The sequence below is a fragment of the Vigna unguiculata genome, chromosome 11 (genome assembly GCF_004118075.2).
Source record: "Vigna unguiculata cultivar IT97K-499-35 chromosome 11, ASM411807v1, whole genome shotgun sequence".
Classification (NCBI taxonomy): Eukaryota; Viridiplantae; Streptophyta; class Magnoliopsida; order Fabales; family Fabaceae; genus Vigna; species Vigna unguiculata.
In genome coordinates this window covers 30554606-30574767 of record NC_040289.1, presented here as the reverse complement: position 1 = coordinate 30574767, position 20162 = coordinate 30554606, and the positions used below count along the sequence as shown (strand labels likewise).

The following is a 20162-nucleotide window of genomic DNA, read 5'->3' as shown; positions in this document are numbered from 1 at the left end:
GTGTGGAGAAATGAAGGGTGATGCGTGGTGACAGTAGTTTGTGGAAAATGAAGGGTGTAGCAGTGGATTATTTTGATAGAACATGTTTTCCACGTTTTAAATAATTATAAAATTGGGGTTGATGTTGAGAATGGTTTCAGCAGTGATCTCATACTAACAATGAATGAGTGTGATTTTGTTGATCTTGATTTGAAGGTTGGTAGGGTCACGTGAAGGGAGTTCCTCATGGGAATTGCTCTGTCACTTCAAATCAAACCACGTTCCTGCGCGACACTGACAGACACATATTATTATCCTCTTATCTCCGATATAATTTTTATTTTTAAACTTAAACTTAAAATTAAAACTTATTTTTATTTTAATTTTTTTAACTTTAAAACTAAATAAATATTCCTTTTAATTTAATACGTCAAATTTATATGTTAAATAATATTTTAATTAAAATGTATAACCAACTCAAACATCGACTTAAACATAGATTAATATATCAATAATAACTTATATATTTAGATTATAAAAATCATATTTATGAGTTTTAAAATTTGATAATAAACTACGTCAAAATGTAGAATAAAATTAAATTTTAATTTTATTTAAATTTAAGAGTTAAATATATTCTTTAACCAAATATATATAATATAAAATAAATAATATAAACAAGAAAAAAAAAAGAAATTTATTGTTAATGAACCATAAATATCTAAAGGGTGTCTCTTTCATATATTTATAGTGAAAAAAAGTAGGTTACGTTATTTCTTTTTCTTTTCATTTTAGGTAGTGGAAATTGTCAAGCAAAATAAAATAAAATGAAGTTTTTTTTTTTTGTTGAGAGCAATGTATATTTTGTTGTATAGATTGTTCATATCTTAATATCTTGAAAGTTGTATTGCAATCCATATCGTGAAGCTACTCATAACCAAACATATTTGATTTACTCATTATTTCGGATATAGCAATATTATATTTATATTTCTAAATATCCAACTTTTGATTGTATTATATTATTATTTTATTCACTCTTTAACCAATACTAATTGACTTTAATGTCTTCCAGTGGCAATTGTGGGAGAACAAATAAAATGACGTCATTGATGACTCTGAATCTTTTGCTACAGAGACATAAGATCTACTTGTATTAATATCTAAATATCTAAATTTACTGTTCTCGAAAACCAAAACATGTTTTGTTTTGTTTTGTTTTCAAACAGTGGCAGTATACTTAATAGATAACAATAAAATGTGTCAATTGATGATGAAACAGTTTTGTAAAATCTATCCCCGAGGGAGATAGTTTTGTAACCGTTTGTTTTTTTTTTTAACATTTTTAATGTGATAGTTGAGGTTTTTTTATATATTTTTCATTTTTTTTTTATATTACAGATAATGGTGGCGCAAGTTCATCGAATAATATAAGCTAGTTAAGAAAGAAAAGAAGGAAGAAGTTAAAAATGGAAAAGTGAAGAAAAATATATTTTTAAAACTGTCAAAACGGGTAACTTGGTCAAATTCGATTTGATTCACCATGAGTTAATCACTTAATAAGTCAACCTAATCCGGCTCACTTATTAGCGAATCAACAAAATTTGAATCCGACTAGATTCACCACAGGTCGATGGATTAAACAAATTGACTCACAAAAAATACAATTTTTTTACTTTTTTCAGTCAAAACTAAATTATAATTATAATTAAAATCTAAATAAATTTTAATATAATCTAAATACAAAGTAAAATCACAAAAATACAAATTATCTATTTGTTGGCTAAAAAAATCTAACATGACTGAAATGCAAAACCAAACTTAATAAAAAACATTGTATGATCATTTATTTGCAGGTTGACTCACCAACCTAGTTTACCATAAATTCAACTCGGGTGAGTCGGGTTCTAGGTGAATCGGGTTAAAAATAAACCCGTATTGAAATTTGTAAAAAAAATTCAACTCAATCCAGCCTGAACCCGTGGTGAGCCAGGTTGACTCACGAGTTTCAACGCATTTTAACATCTCTGTATATTTCTATTAATAACATAAAACTTTAGTTTTAAAAAAATGTATCATATAAATTATTTTACATTATGAAATGAATATATAAAACATGAACCATTCAATGTTTCAATTTCATGAATTTTGATCCGTCAACTATCAACTAACTTTCCAAAGTTTGACTAGATTTACTAAACATAATAATTATAGAATCAAAAGAAAAACACTTTGAGAGTTAAGAAAATTCTTGTTCTTATGACATCCTTTACTTGTATACCTAATTCTCATGACCCGGTCCAGAATAATTGCTGGACCTTCCAGAAACTTCACATGCCTCAAGAAGTTTTCAAGGTACGTAGAAGAATAAACACACAAGTCAGAATATTTGACTAAGTAATAGTCAAAGTTTTCAATTAGTAGTTTGAGGTTGTATTCAGAAACTTCTTCAGAAGCAAAATAATGCACTTTGAAAGTGTAAACCCTCTCCCACACATATTTGGTAAGAAAAATCCATAGGGTTCCTTCTTCTTACACACCCATAATTTCTTTCTGCACCTGTTGTTTTCAACTTTCTCTTTTATTCACTGGTATCTTTTATTGTTAAGGAAAATTTTCAATAGATTTGACATTCATTTTTGATTTATTTTAAAATTATGTAATATGAAATTATATTATATTAAATGATCCAAAATGATAATTTCAGATTTGGTAAAGTCAGAGGTCATATGATTCGGAAGTCCACCGTAACATTTTGGATTATTTAATTTGTAATAATAATAAATTAACATGTTGATTCACAATCAAGAAGGACATCACATTAGAGCAATTTTAAATTGTACAATCCAAGTTGTAATTTTAATTTACAATTTGTAGAGTCCACTGCTTGTTTCCATAAAACACAGTCAAAAATATAAATTATGACTTTCAGATTGTAAAATGTAAAATATATTTTAGATTTAATCCAGAAGTCATATTCACATTTGGAATACACGATTCAAAAATATAGTTTGAGTTATACAATTCATAAGTTTAATAATTTCAAATTATATAATTTATAAATATATTATAAATTCTGTAATAAAAGAATATTATGAAATATGAATTAAATGGTCCATAATATATTTTCAAATTGAATTTTTGTTTTAAGTTACATAACTTGAAAATATATTGTACATTGAAATATTTTCATCATAACAATATATAAAAAAAATTTCTTCTTTTATGTCCATATTTTAAAATATTAATTTTATCTTTTAAAATATAATTATTTATTAAATTTTTGATATATTTTATTTTATTTATATTATTTTTTGATTTTTTATATATTTTATTTTATTTTTAATAAATATAATTTTATTTTATAAATTAATTTAATAATATTTAATATTATCATCTACTAATATAATATCACATCACGTATATTTAAATATATAGAGAATTTAAACTTTTCTCATACCTCGCAAAGGAGCAGGGAGGAATTATGGTGGTGCAATAAGGAGAAGGCAATCCATTAGTATCAGTTTAACAACATCAAATGCCAAAGCCCAAAAATTGAGATACAATGATGCCTATCCAATGATAAACAAATAGAAAGAAATTACTTCCTGTACGTCCCATTATTATAATGGGTACGACAAAGAAAAACATCGCTTTCTTCTGAGGATCGCAAATTGGGCCACCTTCCGTGGACTGGGCTTCAGCCCATCCAACTACGGTCCGGAATAACCTAAACCACTGATATTTATTAATTAAAAATTTAGATAAAAATATTTTAAAAAATAAACTATTTTATATTATTCTTTTTTCAAAATGAAAATATTCAATAATTTTATAACTTAAATTATTAATGATTAGAGATTAAGTTTATAATAGAGTAATTTAACTTATATATGTAATAATTATTTTAAAAATTAGATATTTTTATAATTCCTAAATTTGGATAAGAAATTATAATTTGTTATATTTTATCTCTTAAACTTTAAAATTAAATAAATATAATTATTTTTGTGCTAAATCACATTTTAAATTGAATTCTCAAACTCCGACTTAAAATGTCATCTAAGATATAAAAAAAATAGTAAAATTATATTTATTTATTTTTAAAGTTTGGAAAAGATATCAAAGACAAAAACAAATTTTAATTTTATGTTAAAATTTAAGGGCTAAAAACATTAATTAATCAGTTGAAAGCTTAAAATATAGTTAATAATTAAATATTCTTTAATGTTTATTTTTATATACAAATAAAAAATTAAGGATTAAGTATGTTTTTAGTCCTGAACTTTAACCCAAAATTAGAATTCGTCCTTGTGTGAAACTTCGATACATTTTGGTCCCTAAACTTTACAAATGGATGAATATAGTCTTTTTAATCCAATTATATTAACTTGTGTCGATCGTATTTCCCAACAAATATTGAATGAGAAATTTGTCAAACAGTGTAAACAACTCCAATATTAACATGAACTGTGTTCGACACTTAAAAAAAATTAACGTAATTGGGTTAAAATGATTATATTTATTTATTTTAATCAGTTATCAATGTACACTACATATAATTTAAAAAAGGGTTAAATATGTTTTTGGTTCCTTAAATTTCAGTGAATTTTGGAATTTGTCCTTATTCGAAACTTTATACCAATTTAGTCATTCATCTTTAGAAATACGTGAAATATGTGGATGTAGTCATTCTTATTAAATTTTGTTAAGTTTATTTAACATTTTAAATGCATTTTATTATAATATTTGAGTTAACATTGTTCCAAAAATGTGTCGGTGTAAACAATTCAAATACTATCATGAAATACGCTTGAAATGTCAGATAAACCTAATAAAATTTGGTTAAAATGATTAAATTCACACAATTTTAAAGATGAATGACTAAATTGGTCAAACGTTTTGAAGATGAACTATTTTCAAATTTCACTAAAACTTGAGAGATGAAAAATATATTTAATCTTTTAAAAAATAGAAAAAAGAAATTATTTTAATATTTATACATCTAATTTTAAAAAATTGGGGGTCATAACCTCCTCCTTCCTTATAAGACCCGTCCTTGATTACGCCCTCAATTTAAACATTTTCCCCACTTTGTATTTTTATTTTATATGTCTATTGATAGTAAATTTAAATCATTTGACTGTTGACAAATAAATAAATTATAAATATCATACTACTATATAACTTACATGATTTTTTATGCATCAAGTAAGTTAGTTCATTTTATTTTATAACCATATATAAAACTGCAGGATTTAAAAAGTAGTTAAAAAATTATTATGTACTAAATCAAAGTAAATATCATATCTTATTATATTAGAACTTATTTTTAATTTTTATGAAAAATATCAAAGTGAAATTTGAAAAGTATTTTTTCAAATTCCATAGAAAAAATTTCGTAAGTAACTCATCTTATATTAGTTTTTCATATTTGATTTAACTTATTTTGAAAATAATAATTACTATTTTAATTTCTTAAATATATTCTATTTTTTTATACTTTTTCACATGAAAAATTACTTCTATTTATACTATTAATAGTATGATAAGTTATATTTTGTACTATACATCTACTAATGAATTCATATTACACAGAACAACGTCAATTTTATGGTCGACTAATATAAAAAATGGACAAACTATATTAAATTAAAGTTATTATCTGTAAAATCACAATTTACACCAGCAAAAAACACGTGTTATCTACATCTTTATTATATTAAAATAATATAATTTTATTAAATTTTCGTACAATTAATTAATATAAAAATAATATATATATATATATATATATATATATATATATATATATATAAAGATTATAGGACGGTTATTTTTAAAAAAGGGAATTATTCAATTATTTGAAATAAAGTGAAATTTCTTAATTATTTGTTTTATCAAAGAGAGAAATTATTTTTTATTACATGTCCATTTAACAACATTGTAAATTAAATTACCAAATCTCTTAACATAATAAGTTTACCAATCTTTTATTTATGTCTAATTTAAATTAACAACATTTTTATTTATGAAAAACAAAGAAAAATGAAAAGAGTGAGTGTGTAAATTAAAGAAGGTTGTATAAACCCATATTTTGACAGAACCTAAACAAAACCCTCGCGCTCTCGATTCGCATCGCAACTCACTCTCTCTCACTTGCTTCGCCCCAACCCTACCTTCTTCCGCGGTCAGTCTCTCGCGTTCTCTGTACTCGAAGTGTTCAACCTTTTATGCCTTTTGATTCTCGTTCTTGTTTCGGTTCGCAAGCTCCTTTATGTTGTGTTCTGCATCAGCTTCTTAACTTCTACCTCCATTTCAAATCGCGTTTCTTTTCTTTTTCCATTTCTCACCTTCGCGTAGTAAATCTATGCTGCTTTCTCTTGTCCGAGCCAAACCCTGATTCTTTCATTTTTTGATAGGATGGTGTAGAGGAATAGGTAGACCTGAATTTTATTAAGACTTGAGAATGACTTAGTTGATAGAAGTGAGAATTGCATTTGCAGTGTGTAACCTAGAACTAGACACAAAGGATTGAGGTTTTCTTGTGTGGACTTTGGACATAGTGGATTATTTAATTTTATTTAATATACAGGATGTATATTTTTTTTCCTGTTCTCTTGATAGATCTGTGTTATTTTAGTAGTTTGATGGTAAAAACTACTATATGTATAGTTTTTTTAAGCGTAACCCGAGTGATGTACATGATAAGAGGCTGGTTTATTGTGTAAGGTGGAAGGAACAATGTAATCTGGCACTATATATGCATAGGGCTATTGGGCAGTGCTTCTTTAGGGTGCATTTTTTTTTACGTGATTGTGTTGTTATTCTTTTTCAGTTGGCCTGATCCTCTCATATAAACGTAGATGTTTTTTTTTTTTTTCTGTGATTGATTACGTGACAATATTTGATTCTGTATTCAGGTGATTGCATTTGATTTTTCCTGTAATGGCGGTAAGTTACATGCTATACAATTTTGTATTTTTCTATACCTACCTTTTTTTTACTTCATCTGAGGATTTCTTTTGTGGTGAATGCTATAGATTGATAGAATTTTTAAAGATGAAGCCAGTGAAGAAAAAGGGGAGCGAGCCAGAATGGTTAGCATGTTATGATCTTATGTTTGTGCCTTGTTTTCTTGAGAATAGTATAATGTTTATGATCTATATCAGTGAATGTTTCCGTGCATTATTATTTTTACGAGTCTAGGAATATTTGGTTTACTCTAATTATCTATGTTGAATGATTTGGTTTTGTGCAGGCTTCTTTTGTTGGAGCCATGGCTATTGCTGACTTGGTCAAGACAACCTTAGGGCCAAAGGGAATGGTAAAATTTCTTCTTGGCTCATTTTGATAAGTGGTGGTGATAAATGCTTTATTTTCTACTCTTAGCTAATTCATATATCTTGGATGTGATTACTGCAGGATAAAATTTTGCAGTCTACAGGTAGAGGACGTGAAGTTACTGTCACTAATGATGGGGCTACAATCTTGAAGTCCCTCCATATTGATAACCCAGCTGCTAAAGTCCTTGTGGGTATCCTTATTAATTTTTATTGTTGTGGTGAAACCAGCTTAGAAAAGTTGGATTTTAGAGAGAGCTAATGTGAAATTCTTATTCATGTTATCTAAGGGTTTGATAGTTACTTGATGAATAGTTTTTTAACCATGGAAAATGCGTAATATAATGAAATCCAAAGTGAGAAGTCGTGATTTTGAATTTCTGAAGCAGATGCGAAACTCCTAGTTTCATGGAAGTCTCTAATCACCGTAAAGTTAATCTCCTAGTTTCATGGAGCCAAAACTAAAAAACAGACTACAATCTGGATATTTAAAGGATACCATTAATTTAAGGTACCTGCAATTTTAAAAGACATACTAGGATACATTTATCTCCTTTTTGAATCTGCAGAAGAAATGCAAAAGTACTATGTTGTAGTTCACCACTATATGGCACCCACCAATCTGAGGCAGCATAAGTGAACAAAAGCAGAAAAGAATCTCCAAATTTCTCAAAATAGTAACTCAAAAATTCCTTTACACTAGAATCATGGATGTGGATGGCCAATTTTTGAATAATTTTAACTAGTGGTAATGTTATATGCTACATATTTATCTTTAAGGTGGCAAGCAATTTGTTGCAGAACACCCATCCAGATAAGGTTGAGTGTTTGCTCATTTGTAATTTTGCTTCCTTGTGAGTTATAGTTCATAGTTCACAGTTTCAAGTTTTGGAAGCAACCTCTCTAGTTTGGAATGCGAGGGTGGGGTATAATGTTGTGTGCATACCGAACCCGGATCCCACTTGGTGGGAAGCATGTGTGTTCGGTCATCCTTATTCTACCCATCCAGTTATTAGAGAGCATTGGTGTGGGTATATTTTTCATGTTTAAATCTTAAGATAACCATCCTTAATATAAGTTAGACATATCAAAAGTACAAGATGATGAAGTTGGGGATGGAACCACCTCTGTCGTTGTTTTGGCTGGTGAACTTTTAAGGGAGGCGGAAAAGCTGGTTGCAGCCAAGATTCATCCAATGACAATAATATCAGGTTCAATTCTTTTCTTTTCTACAATGGCTCAACTGCCCTTATCCTGAAAATGTTATGTTTTCATATTAATGAATTTTCTACTGGCAACTTCAGTGATCCACACTTTGAATACAAGACAATATATTCATTAAGTAACTGTATTGGATAAGAAAGCTACATCTTCCTTATTGTGCATCATATGTTTCTAAATTGTATTTTGAATAGCATGTCTTTCGTTGATGTCTGACATAATCGAGTGTTCCTTTAAAGCTTGATATTAAGCAGGGAATGCAAAACCTAATGTTAAAAAAAAATTGGTGCTTGTTTTCTTATTAAAGTAAGAATTAATTTTTTGATTCTTGTTATTGAGAGGTGTGGTAATATAAGTAGTCAATGAAATTTCCATTGTCAATCTTTTATTTCCCTTATTTCGAATACTTCCCTATATGTACTTATTTTTCCACATGGTTTCTAGGTTTCCGAATGGCAGCAGAGTGTGCTCGAAATGCATTGTTGGAGAAGGTTGTGGACAACAAAGCTGATTTTGGTATATCTATTAATTTTAATATCATTATTGTAAAACATAATTTAAAATTTGTGTTTCTTAAGTAAAAGTTTTATTTTTCAGTACTTACGTATCCAATATAATTTTATATAATTTTGAAAGAATTTTCATAAAATCTCTTTCTCTTTCCTTACATTCCTCTTTCAGCAACCCTATTCTCTCTGCAAAGTTCGAGCGTCTTACATTCCTCTTTCAGCAACCCTATTCTCTCTGCAAAGTTCGAGCGTCACTCTTGAAAATGGGGTTTAGAGAAACGGCTGCGTCTTGTTACCGCGTCCAATAACTGGGCCGTGTCTGGACCAGAGAAGAGTGTCCGAAACCGCGTTGTACTTCCGACGAGTGTCCGCGTCCGCAACGCATCGGAAGCAGGGAAGCGCCGTCTCCGAGCCGTGTCGGAGCTTCCTATGGCAATGCAAATGCAAGTTCCGGTGGGAGGGAGAGTGCCCACATGCTTTTCTCGCCGGAGATTACTGGAAGAGAAGCTCTGCTACCTCCACAAGTGCACCAACCTCAACCATGTCAACCAAATCTTTGCCCAAATTCTCAAAGCTAATCTTCACCGTGACCTCTTCGTCGCTCCCAAACTCATCGCTGCCTTCTCCCTCTGCCGCCACCTCAGTGCCGCCGTCAATGTCTTCAACCAGCTCCCCCAACCCAACGTCCACCTCTACAACTGCATCATCAGAGCTCACGCCAACAACCATTCACACCCCTCTTTACCCTTTAATGCTTTCCTCCAAATGCAGAAAAACGGTCTTTTCCCTGATAATTTCACCTACCCTTCTCTCCTTAAGGCTTGTATCGACTCTTCCTCGCTCCCCTTGGTCCGAATGATTCATGCCCATGTTGAAAAATTCTGTCTTTACAGAGATATTTTCGTGCCCAATTCACTCATTGATTCCTACTCCAGGTGCGGGAGTTTCGGGCTTGATGCGGCCATGAACTTGTTTCTGGCCATGGAAGAAAGGGATGTGGTCACTTGGAATTCCATGATCGGTGGGTTGGTCCGATGTGGGGAATTGGAGTGTGCGTGCAAGCTGTTTGATGAAATGCCTGAAAGGGATATGGTTAGTTGGAACACGATGTTGGATGGGTACACCAAGGCAGGAGAGATGGAGAAGGCGTTTGAGGTGTTTGAGAGAATGCCTGAGAGGAATGTTGTTTCATGGTCGACTATGGTTTGTGGGTATAGTAAGACTGATGACATGGACATGGCAAGGGTGTTGTTTGATAGGTGTCCGAAGAAGAATGTGGTGCTTTGGACGACGATAATAGCAGGGTATGCAGAGAAGGGGAATGCGAGGGAGGCGACGGAGTTATATGGGAAAATGGAGGAGGCTGGGTTGAGGCCTGATGATGGGTTTTTGTTTAGTATTTTGGCGGCCTGTGCTGAATCTGGAATGCTTGAGTTAGGGAGGAGAATTCACACGTCTGTGAAGAAGTGGAAGTTTAGATGTAGCAGTAAGGTGTTGAATGCGTTTATTGATATGTACGCCAAGTGTGGTTGTTTGGATGCTGCGTCTGAAGTCTTTATTGGAATGATGGCGAAGAGAGATGTGGTGTCTTGGAATTCCATGATCCAGGGGTTTGCCATGCACGGACATGGCAAGAAAGCGCTTGAGCTTTTCTCTAGAATGGTAGACGAAGGTTTTGAGCCAGATAGATGTACATTTATTGGCCTCTTGTGTGCTTGCACCCATGCAGGACTTGTTAACGAAGGGCGCAAATACTTTTACTCAATGGAGAAAGTGTACGGGATCGTTTCTGAAATTGAGCATTATGGTTGCATGGTGGACCTTCTTGGACGTGGGGGACACCTAGAAGAAGCTTTCACGCTTCTGCGCAACATGCCTATGAAACCAAATGCCATTATATTGGGTACTCTTTTGAATGCTTGTCGGATGCATAATGATGTAGATCTTGCAAGAGCGGTGTGTGAACAACTGTTTAAGTTGGAGCCATCAAATGCTGGGAATTACTCCCTTCTGTCAAATATTTATGCTCAAGCAGGAGATTGGATGAATATGGCCAATGTAAGGTTACAAATGAAGAACACAGGAAGGCAAAAGCCTTCAGGGGCTAGTTTCATAGAGGTAGAGGAAGAAGTGCACGAATTTACTGTATTTGATCAGTCACACCCTAAATCTGATGATATATATTGGATGATTGATAGATTGGTTGAGGACCTCCAGCAGGTTGGATTTGTTCCAATGATACACCAATAGAGGCTAATGAAATCATTGGTTGCATTAGCATGCACAACACAACTGATTTGATGTTTCAAGAAATGTATATGATTATTTAGCTGCGCTCAACACTTTGCTTGTTTGCAAAAAATGAGTATACAAATCGTGTTATTGGTTGCAACCACTAGTTCTGCAGCACAGGCCAATTATTTGTGTACTTGTGAGACATAGAGGTCGCTTGTGGGTTATTATGATTTCTGTTTTTTCATTTCTTGTTATTGATATCTACTTTTCTTCATTTCTCTAATATAACTTACATGTTCATGAAAGTGAATGACACTATTATTACCTATTTGGATATTTAAAGGCCACCATTAATTTAAGGAACCTGCAATTTTAAAAGACCCAGACTAGAATACATTTATCTCCTTTTTGAATCTGCAAAGGCGATGCAAAAGTACTATGTGAGGCAGGATAAGTGAACAGAAGCAGAGAAGGGTCTCCAAATTTCTCAAAATAGTAACTCAAAAATTCCTTTACAGTAGAATCTGTAAGTGGATGGTCAATTTTTGAATAATTTTAACTAGTGGTAATGTTATATGCTACATATTTATCTTTAAGGTGGCAAGCAATTTGTTGCATAACACCCATTCAGATAAGGTTGAGTGTTTGCTCAGTTGTAATTTTGCTTCCTTGTCAGTTATATTTCACAGTTTCAAGTCTTGGAAGCAACCTCTCTAGTTTTGAATGTTGAGGGTGGGATATAATGTTGTGTGCATACCCAACCCAGATCCCACTTGGTGGGAACCTTGTGTGTTCGGTCGTCCTTATGGTACCCATCCAATTATTAGAGAGCTTTAGTGTGGGTATATTTTTCATGTTTAAATCTTAAGATAACCATCCTTAATATAAGTTAGACATATCAAAAGTACAAGATGATGAAGTTGGGGATGGAGCCACCTCTGTCGTTGTTTTGGCTGGTGAACTTTTAAGGGAGGCAGAAAAGCTGGTTGCAGCCAAGATTCATCCAATGACTATAATATCAGGTTCAATTCTTTTCTTTTCTACAATCACTCAACTGCTCTTATCCTGAAAATGTTATGTTTTCATATTAATGAATTTTCTACTGACAACTTCAGTGATTCACACTTTGAATACAAGACAATATATTCATTAAGTAATTGTATTGGATAAGAAAGCAACATCTTCCTTATTGTGCATCATCTGTTTTTAAATTGTATTTTGAATAGCATGTGTTTCGTTGATTTCTAACATCATCTAGTGTTCCTTTGAAGCTTGATATTAAGCAGGGAATGCAAAACCTAGTGTTAAAAAATTTTTGTGCTTGTTTTCTAATTAAAGTAAGAATTAATGTTTATGCTTGTTATTGAGAGGTGTGGTAATATAAGTAGTCAATGAAATTTCCATTGTCAATCTTTTATTTCCCTTATTTCAAATGCTTCCCTATATGTACTTATTTTTCAATATGGTTTATAGGTTTCCGAATGGCAGCAGAGTGTGCTCGAAATGCTTTGTTAGAGAAGGTTGTGGACAACAAAGCTGATTCTGGTATTGATTCTCCCACTTTTTTGTAGGATTTGTTTTCAGTTTTATAATTGTCTCTACTGCCTTTTAAACATTGTTGTTATTATCCCATGTTAGAAGGTCTGAGCCAGGTATTTAGGCATTCTTGTGTCGTGTTATCTGATATATTGATATAATTTACTGAAATGTGCAGAGAAATTCGGGTCAGACTTACTGAACATCGCAATGACAACTTTGAGCTCCAAGATTCTTTCACAGGACAAGGAGCATTTTGCTAATTTAGATGTGGATGTTGTAATGAGGCTAAAGGTAAATTCGTGCGTATCCTACTGAATACTGGTTTTCAGTTTTAATAGATATAGCATATAGAGTCTTTCTGTTAGCCAAATTTTCTCCCTTAGACAATTTCTGAACAGCAGACGAACTCCATTCTTGATACACCAGATTCAAACTTAATCAATTTATTTTTCCACATACTTGACTGAACTTTCTTGAACCTTTCTTGAACGTGTTAGTAGAAAGTTGGATTACATAACTACTTTTATAAGAATATGTGTTGCTTCATAATAACTTCTTATAGTATAAATGTGGCTATTCAAATGTATTCCAATCCATAAATAACAATATACTTATGGTACGATTTCATAATAGTGAATTTGGAATACTCTGTAGGAACTCACAAATTATTTGTTTAACTATTTTTTTTTTGGCTGGGTTATGGCAGCTTTTCATGTCGAGTAGTGATTTTTCCATTTCTAGATGGTCTTAAAATAGGAAGTTTCCTTCGGTTGTTTTGTTAATTTTGTAATATTGATTTTACAGTGCAAACTAATGTTTATTATGCTTCAATATCTATTTTATTAGTTTGAGCTATATTTTGATTAAGTATGTCTTTTCATTCTTTCATCTTATATCCATCCTTTCCATGGTGTTGTCTGCAGGGAAACACAAATTTAGAATCTATCCAGATTATAAAGAAACCTGGAGGCTCACTGAAGGATTCATTCTTAGATGAAGGGTAATATTGCTGAAAAGTTGGACTATTTTGCAGTTTGCAAATAGGAATTCTTCAACTTGTTGCTGAATCCTTATTGTCTTATTATATCGAGTTGCACAAGCTGTTTCCAAGAAACTTGTGCAGAGTCATGCTCATAAAAAAAGATATTATCAACTTCTGCAATTTCCTGCATAATGAAGGATTTTGTGATAGCAATCTTGTCTTTTTCTTATAAGCATTGCTTAACATTGCATTGCTCCGGCAAAGTGTAAGCTATCTTAATTGAATTCATATTTTTTGCCAGATTCATTCTTGACAAGAAAATCGGTATTGGACAACCCAAAAGGATCGAGAATGCAAAGATACTGGTGGCCAACACTGCCATGGATATAGATAAAGTGAAGATATACGGTGCACGTGTTCGTGTTGATTCTATGGCTAGAGTTGCTCAGATTGAAACAGCGGGGAAAGAGAAAATGAGAGAAAAGGTGCAGAAGATAATAGGTCATGGTATCAACTGTTTTGTTAACAGGCAGTTGATTTACAATTTTCCAGAGGAGCTCTTTGCCGATGCGGGGATATTGGCTATTGAGCATGCTGATTTTGATGGTATTGAGTGTCTGGCTCTGGTAACTGGCGGTGAAATTGCATCAACCTTTGACAATCCCGAGTCTGTTAAGCTTGGACATTGTGACCTTATTGAGGAGATTATGATTGGTGAGGATAAACTAATTCATTTCTCTGGTGTTGCTATGGGGCAGGCCTGTACAATAGTTCTGAGAGGTGCTAGGTACATTTTATTCTTGTTATTACAAAATTCCTTTCCAGTGTTCTTTTACATAGTTAGGCAATTTAGTCTTGATAATATGCTACATCAAATTTTGTCAGCTGAAGTTTTTTGTATTTTGGCCATAGGGTTTGTTTGTGATGTTCTGCTTCTATCAACCTTGACCAGAATCATTAACTATTTGTGGTAGATTATAATCTTTTGCTGTTTCCTTGATGACTTGCTGAAATTTCACACCTAGAATTGTGCAACACGGTGATTTAACTACCAAGTGCTGGATTTCTGAATGCTACTTTGGGTGTCTTAATGTTTTCATGTCATCATAATGAATTTAGGCCTTTATGTAGTGCTGTTCCAATATTATATTTCAGTCAGTGCATTGTGAGCTGGACATGCTCAGGATTGTTTTATTTGTATGAATAGATCCTTTTTTTAAACAAACTAGAACAAATGTTGTTTGTATGTGCAACTTTAAGTCTGATGCATCTGCTTTTTTGGCAGCCACCATGTTCTCGATGAGGCTGAGAGGTCTTTGCATGATGCCCTGTGTGTGCTATCACAGACTGTAAATGATAGCAGAGTGTTGCTTGGAGGTGGGTGGCCCGAGATGGTGATGGCAAAGTAAGTGGATGCATTGGCTAAGAAAACTCCAGGAAAGAGGTCTCTTGCTATTGAGGCATTCTCCCGTGCACTTTTGGCTATCTCAACAATAATTGCTGATAATGCTGGTTTGGACAGTGCTGAGTTGATTTCTCAGCTCCGTGCAGAGCATCAAAAGAAGGGCTGTACTGCAGGAATTGACGTTATTTCTGGTTCTGTAAGTATTGAAACCAAGAGTTTGGTGAATTTGTTGAGTGATTATTATGATGTAGGATATTGCCTTGCTTCTGTTGTATGAAGTGCACTCTTGTCAGAAGATCCATTTCATTTTGTAATGTAATGCTTTATTGTCATCTTTATTTATATGGGTAGCTGATCGTCTTTACTTTTCACTGGTCATTCACTGATTTCTGGTTTAGGATTAAAGGGTTTTGAGGTTCATATACTGATTTTTGGTATTTATTTTGATGTGCCCCATCAAAATATAAAATATATGTATATGTTCACGGAGGGTATGTGCCTAATGCTGGGTGAGTTAGGACTTGTCATTAACGAGTGTGTGTTCAAGTTTAACATGTTAGTAAGAGCAGGATTTTACATTGGTTTATGTATAATTGTCTGCATTTTTGTTCTACTTTTACCTATGTTTTTGTTTTTGTGGAAGGTTGGAGACATGGCTGAACGGGGTATCTGCGAAGCATTCAAAGTCAAACAAGCTGTATTGCTATCTTCAACAGAGGCAGCTGAGATGATCCTCAGAGTTGACGAAATAATCACGTGTGCTCCAAGGAGAAGAGAAGATAGAATGTAAAATATGGTGAAGGTACCTTGGCATTTTCTGACGTACCATTAGCGAGTGCTGTGATTTTGATACGGTGGTTGTGATTGGAAAAACTGTTTGTAATGCTAAAAGTTTGTTAGGTAAATTTTTTATTTGTTTTGCACCCCAGTCGCATGCTAGTGGATCGGGGTGGGTGGCAGGGTCAGGTTGGTGGATAAATTTTGCGTAATTTATTCCTGCCCTGTACTTATTGTTAATTATGTTATTTGAATTTAAGAACAGTCTTTCGAAGATATCAAGATTTTTCCTTTTAACTTGTATCATACACCCACTGCTTACAAAAAAAATTATAGACAATATTTATTCTCTTCTGCGAGTTAGTTAGTACTATTAAAAACTGGTTTCAAATTTGCTTTGCGAGTTAATTACTACTATTAAAAAGAGACATGAATGACTTTTATGTTGTAGTGATTTCATCGAATGCGCAATGCTACAGAAAATAGAGTAACCTTTCATGAAAGGTTGGTTGAGTTTTCCGGTAGACATTCCAAACAAAATATGTCGCTGTAAACGTATATTTTATTTTTTGGTGCACATTCAAACTAAATTATTCTATTCTATTCTTTATATATATATATATATATATACTTTATTTTTTTTCTTGTGAAAAATAGTTGATAACGTCCTTGAACGGAAAATCTAATAGATTTGTGAAAAGTCATTGTTTTTGCAATTGCAAAAGTGAAGGAAGTGTTGGACAATCGGTTGAAAATCGCCTTTGAGGGTGGTGTACGACGTTACTTTTTCTTCTCTGAATTGTTCTTTTGTTTTATGGTTTCCCTCATTACTTCTTTCATTTTCATAATCAACTGAAAAAAAATAAAATTTTCGGACATTTTATGTAAAAGAAAGGCTTCAGTACCTATCAAAAGAAAAATACAACATTAATGAAATATTAGTCTAATCTACATAAGATATTAACGTCACTTTTTATTTAAAAATATTAAAGTGATAAATTTTTCAGTTTTATTGCTTATAAGGTTAAATACATTTTTGATTTCTTAACTTCTAATGAAAATTGGAATTGGTCCCTTTTGAAAACTTTTGCCTAATTTAGTCCCTCGTCTTTAAAAATGTATTGATTTAGTCATTTTAACTGAATTTTTTTAAGTTTATTTGATGTTTCAAACGTGTTTCATGAACACATTTAAGTTATTTACATTGTTTGACACATTTTCGCTTGAATGTTAATTGAAATGCTATAATGAAACACATTTGAAACGTGAAATAAACGTAACAAAATGTTGTTAAAATGATTAAATTCACGTATTTATAAAATTGAGAGACTTAATTCACCTAAAATTTCGAAGAGAAACTAATTCTAATTTTCACTAAAAAATAAGGGACACAAATATATTTAACCGTTAGTTATATATCACTACTAAACTATTTCACTTTACTCGATATGAAACAATAAATATTTTTTTACTAGAAACCTGAAGCATGATTTGTGTTCAATGGAGAATCACTCCAATTTTTTTTAATCTATACATATTTTATTTATCCTCAGATGCAATATAATAGTAAAATAATAAAGTAGAGTTGATAGTGTATAAAGAATGTGCAGCACATGAAAGTTTATTGAATGAAAGTAAAAAAGTGAAGTGAGTGGATTAAGAATGTTTTTATAGAATGTTGTAGTTTGAGATATGAGTGAAAGTGTGAGATAGTTTGGTATAAAGCAAGTTGAGTTTGGTGAGTTGGTGAAATGGCATGACAGCCACTTGCTAATAATACATGTACAATTGGCATTTGGCAGCAACTATATGCAAACGTGCTTCTAACCAACTTGCCAAATGCTTCTATCCCTTTAACACACTTTCGCTGTCAAAGTTTTTTTCTTTTTTTTCTGAAGATATTTGTTTTATATATAAATCTAGGTTGGTCTACTTCGTAGACTTGTGGGTCAGACTCTTTTTTCAACTAATAATTATATAATTGAAAAATTACTGATTTATTAAACTGTATAAAATAATTTAATATAAAAAAATTTGATTCTATTACTGAGGTTTGTTTCGGGTACAGAGACTGAGCGTCTATTTAAAATATTCGCTTAATCTTATTTTTCTTTATTGTCACTCGATTCCTCTTTTCTCTTCCTGCTCGGTATTCTTTCTTTTTCCCATTCGATCATCCAGACGATCGGAATACCTGTCAATTAGGCTCCAATGCCAAAGTCGTTTAGCCGTTACGGGCGGCCTTCGACCAGTTATTCTTGGGTCGTTCGGTTGTTGAGCTATTAATAACACTATGAAGAAATTGTCACATCAACGAGTCACGACTTAGATTGTCCGCTTATAGCGAGCGGCCGAAGGCCGCTTATCCTTGGGCCGTTTGGTTAGAGATGTTGATCAACCCTACGATACAAGATTTAAATTTTAAATATTTTTTACTTTTAATTTGTTAAACAAATTAAAATAGTTGGTTGATCTAAATTGAGTTTATATATCATTAAATTATAGATTAAACTTACCATTTGTTTATGTACCAAGGAAATGTGAAAATAGATTCGACAAAAATAAAAGAGATAAGAAATAAAATAAGATTTAAATGTATTTGATTAATATATTAATATTATATGTATATTAATTTATTTTTTCATGTCAAGTAATTTATTTTAGGTTAAAATACTCCGTTGGTCCTCGTTTTTGTTGCAGAATCTCAATTTGGTCCTTGTATTTTTATTAGTCTCAATAAGGTCCTCATTTTTGTAAATTAGTATCAATTAGGTCCTTTCCGTTAGTAGAGAAGTAACACTGTTAAGTGGGTGCCACGTGTCAGCTTCTCATTTTTTTGAATTTTTTAAATTTTATTTTTATTTTATTTTTAATTTTTAATTTTTTAATTTTTTTAAAAAATATTTATGCCACGTGTCAAGTTTGTAGTGTGTCACGTGTCAATCTAATATGGTGACACGTGTCAAATTATTGTATGAATCTCAATTTGGTCCTCATATTTGTTAATTTGATTTGATTTCAGTCCCAAATTTTTTTAAAATAATTTTAATTTCATGTGCTCCAAATTTAGAACAAATTTAATTTTTTTATAAATATAATGATGATACTTTTATTACAAGTGATATTTCTATTACATATTTTTAACAACATTTAATTTATTTAAATTTATATTTTACATTAAACTTTATTTAAATTTTATTTTAAAGTTATAAATATATAGATTAATAAATTTATATTCGGAATATTTGTATAATATTCAATATTAACAATATTTTAGAGTTGGCTTAAAAATAACAATTTTATAAATTCAAATGTAAAATTTTAAAATAATTTTATAAAAAATTAAAATAAATATATTTAAAATTTTAATATTAAATATAATTAATATTATTAAAATATTTAATAAAAATATCAATTTTAATAAAAATAATCATCACATTATATAAAAGTAAAATTTGGTCTAAATTTGGAGTGCCTAAAATTGAAATTTTTAAAAAAAAATTGGGACTTAAATCAAATCAATTTAACAAATATGAGGACCAAATTGAGATTCATACATTAATTTGACACGTGTCACCATATTAGATTGACACGTGGCACACTACAAAAGTGACACGTGGCATAAATATTTTTTAAAAAAATTAAAAAAAAAATAAAAAAAATTTAAAAAATTTAAAAAAAAATTAAAAAAAATTAAAAAAACGAGGAGCTGACACGTGGCACCTACTTAACGGTGTTAGTTATCTACTAACGGAAATGACCTAATTGATACTAATTTACAAAAATGAGGACCTTATTGAGACTAATAAAAATACGAGGACCAAATTGAGATTCTACAACAAAAACGAGGACCAACGGAGTATTTTAACCCTAAATTTTTGGACTTAAAGTGAGTACGTACTTTGAAGGCTTTTTTTGTATTTTGGGTTGTTTTTGTTAGGAATCTAAGTGTGAGTCTAAGTCCCATATTGGATAGAAATGAGAAAGTAGAACACTATATAAGAATTAAGTCCCACATCACATTGCCTTAAGATTTTGGGTTGAGAGTGGTGTCAATTCCTTATGTGGTTGGACTCAAGTCTCATTGGTGTTTGTTCTCCCTAGTGATACCCCTAAAATAGGGTCCGTCCTCATTATTTTTTTAAAATTTTGTTAACAGTACAAATTATATT

At 31.3% G+C, this 20162-nt stretch overlaps 1 protein-coding gene and 1 pseudogene across 1 annotated transcript; both read left to right on the top strand.

Annotated features, from left to right (window-relative positions):
• The first annotated feature begins 6068 nt into the window (after nucleotides 1-6068).
• LOC114169589 lies at nucleotides 6069-16298 on the top strand (annotated as a pseudogene).
• LOC114169588 (pentatricopeptide repeat-containing protein At3g29230-like) lies at nucleotides 9128-13818 on the top strand. Its single transcript, XM_028054819.1, has 4 exons — nucleotides 9128-12309; nucleotides 12761-12832; nucleotides 13002-13117; nucleotides 13750-13818. The coding sequence occupies exon 1, from the start codon at nucleotides 9482-9484 to the stop codon at nucleotides 11300-11302; it is 1821 nt and encodes a 606-aa protein (XP_027910620.1). The 5' UTR covers nucleotides 9128-9481; the 3' UTR covers nucleotides 11303-12309; nucleotides 12761-12832; nucleotides 13002-13117; nucleotides 13750-13818.
• Nucleotides 16299-20162: the final 3864 nt, after the last annotated feature.

Bases quoted from the DNA above. Each gene is read 5' to 3' on its own strand.
- LOC114169588 (XM_028054819.1), top strand. From the start codon at position 9,482: ATGGCAATGCAAATGCAAGTTCCGGTGGGAGGGAGAGTGCCCACATGC.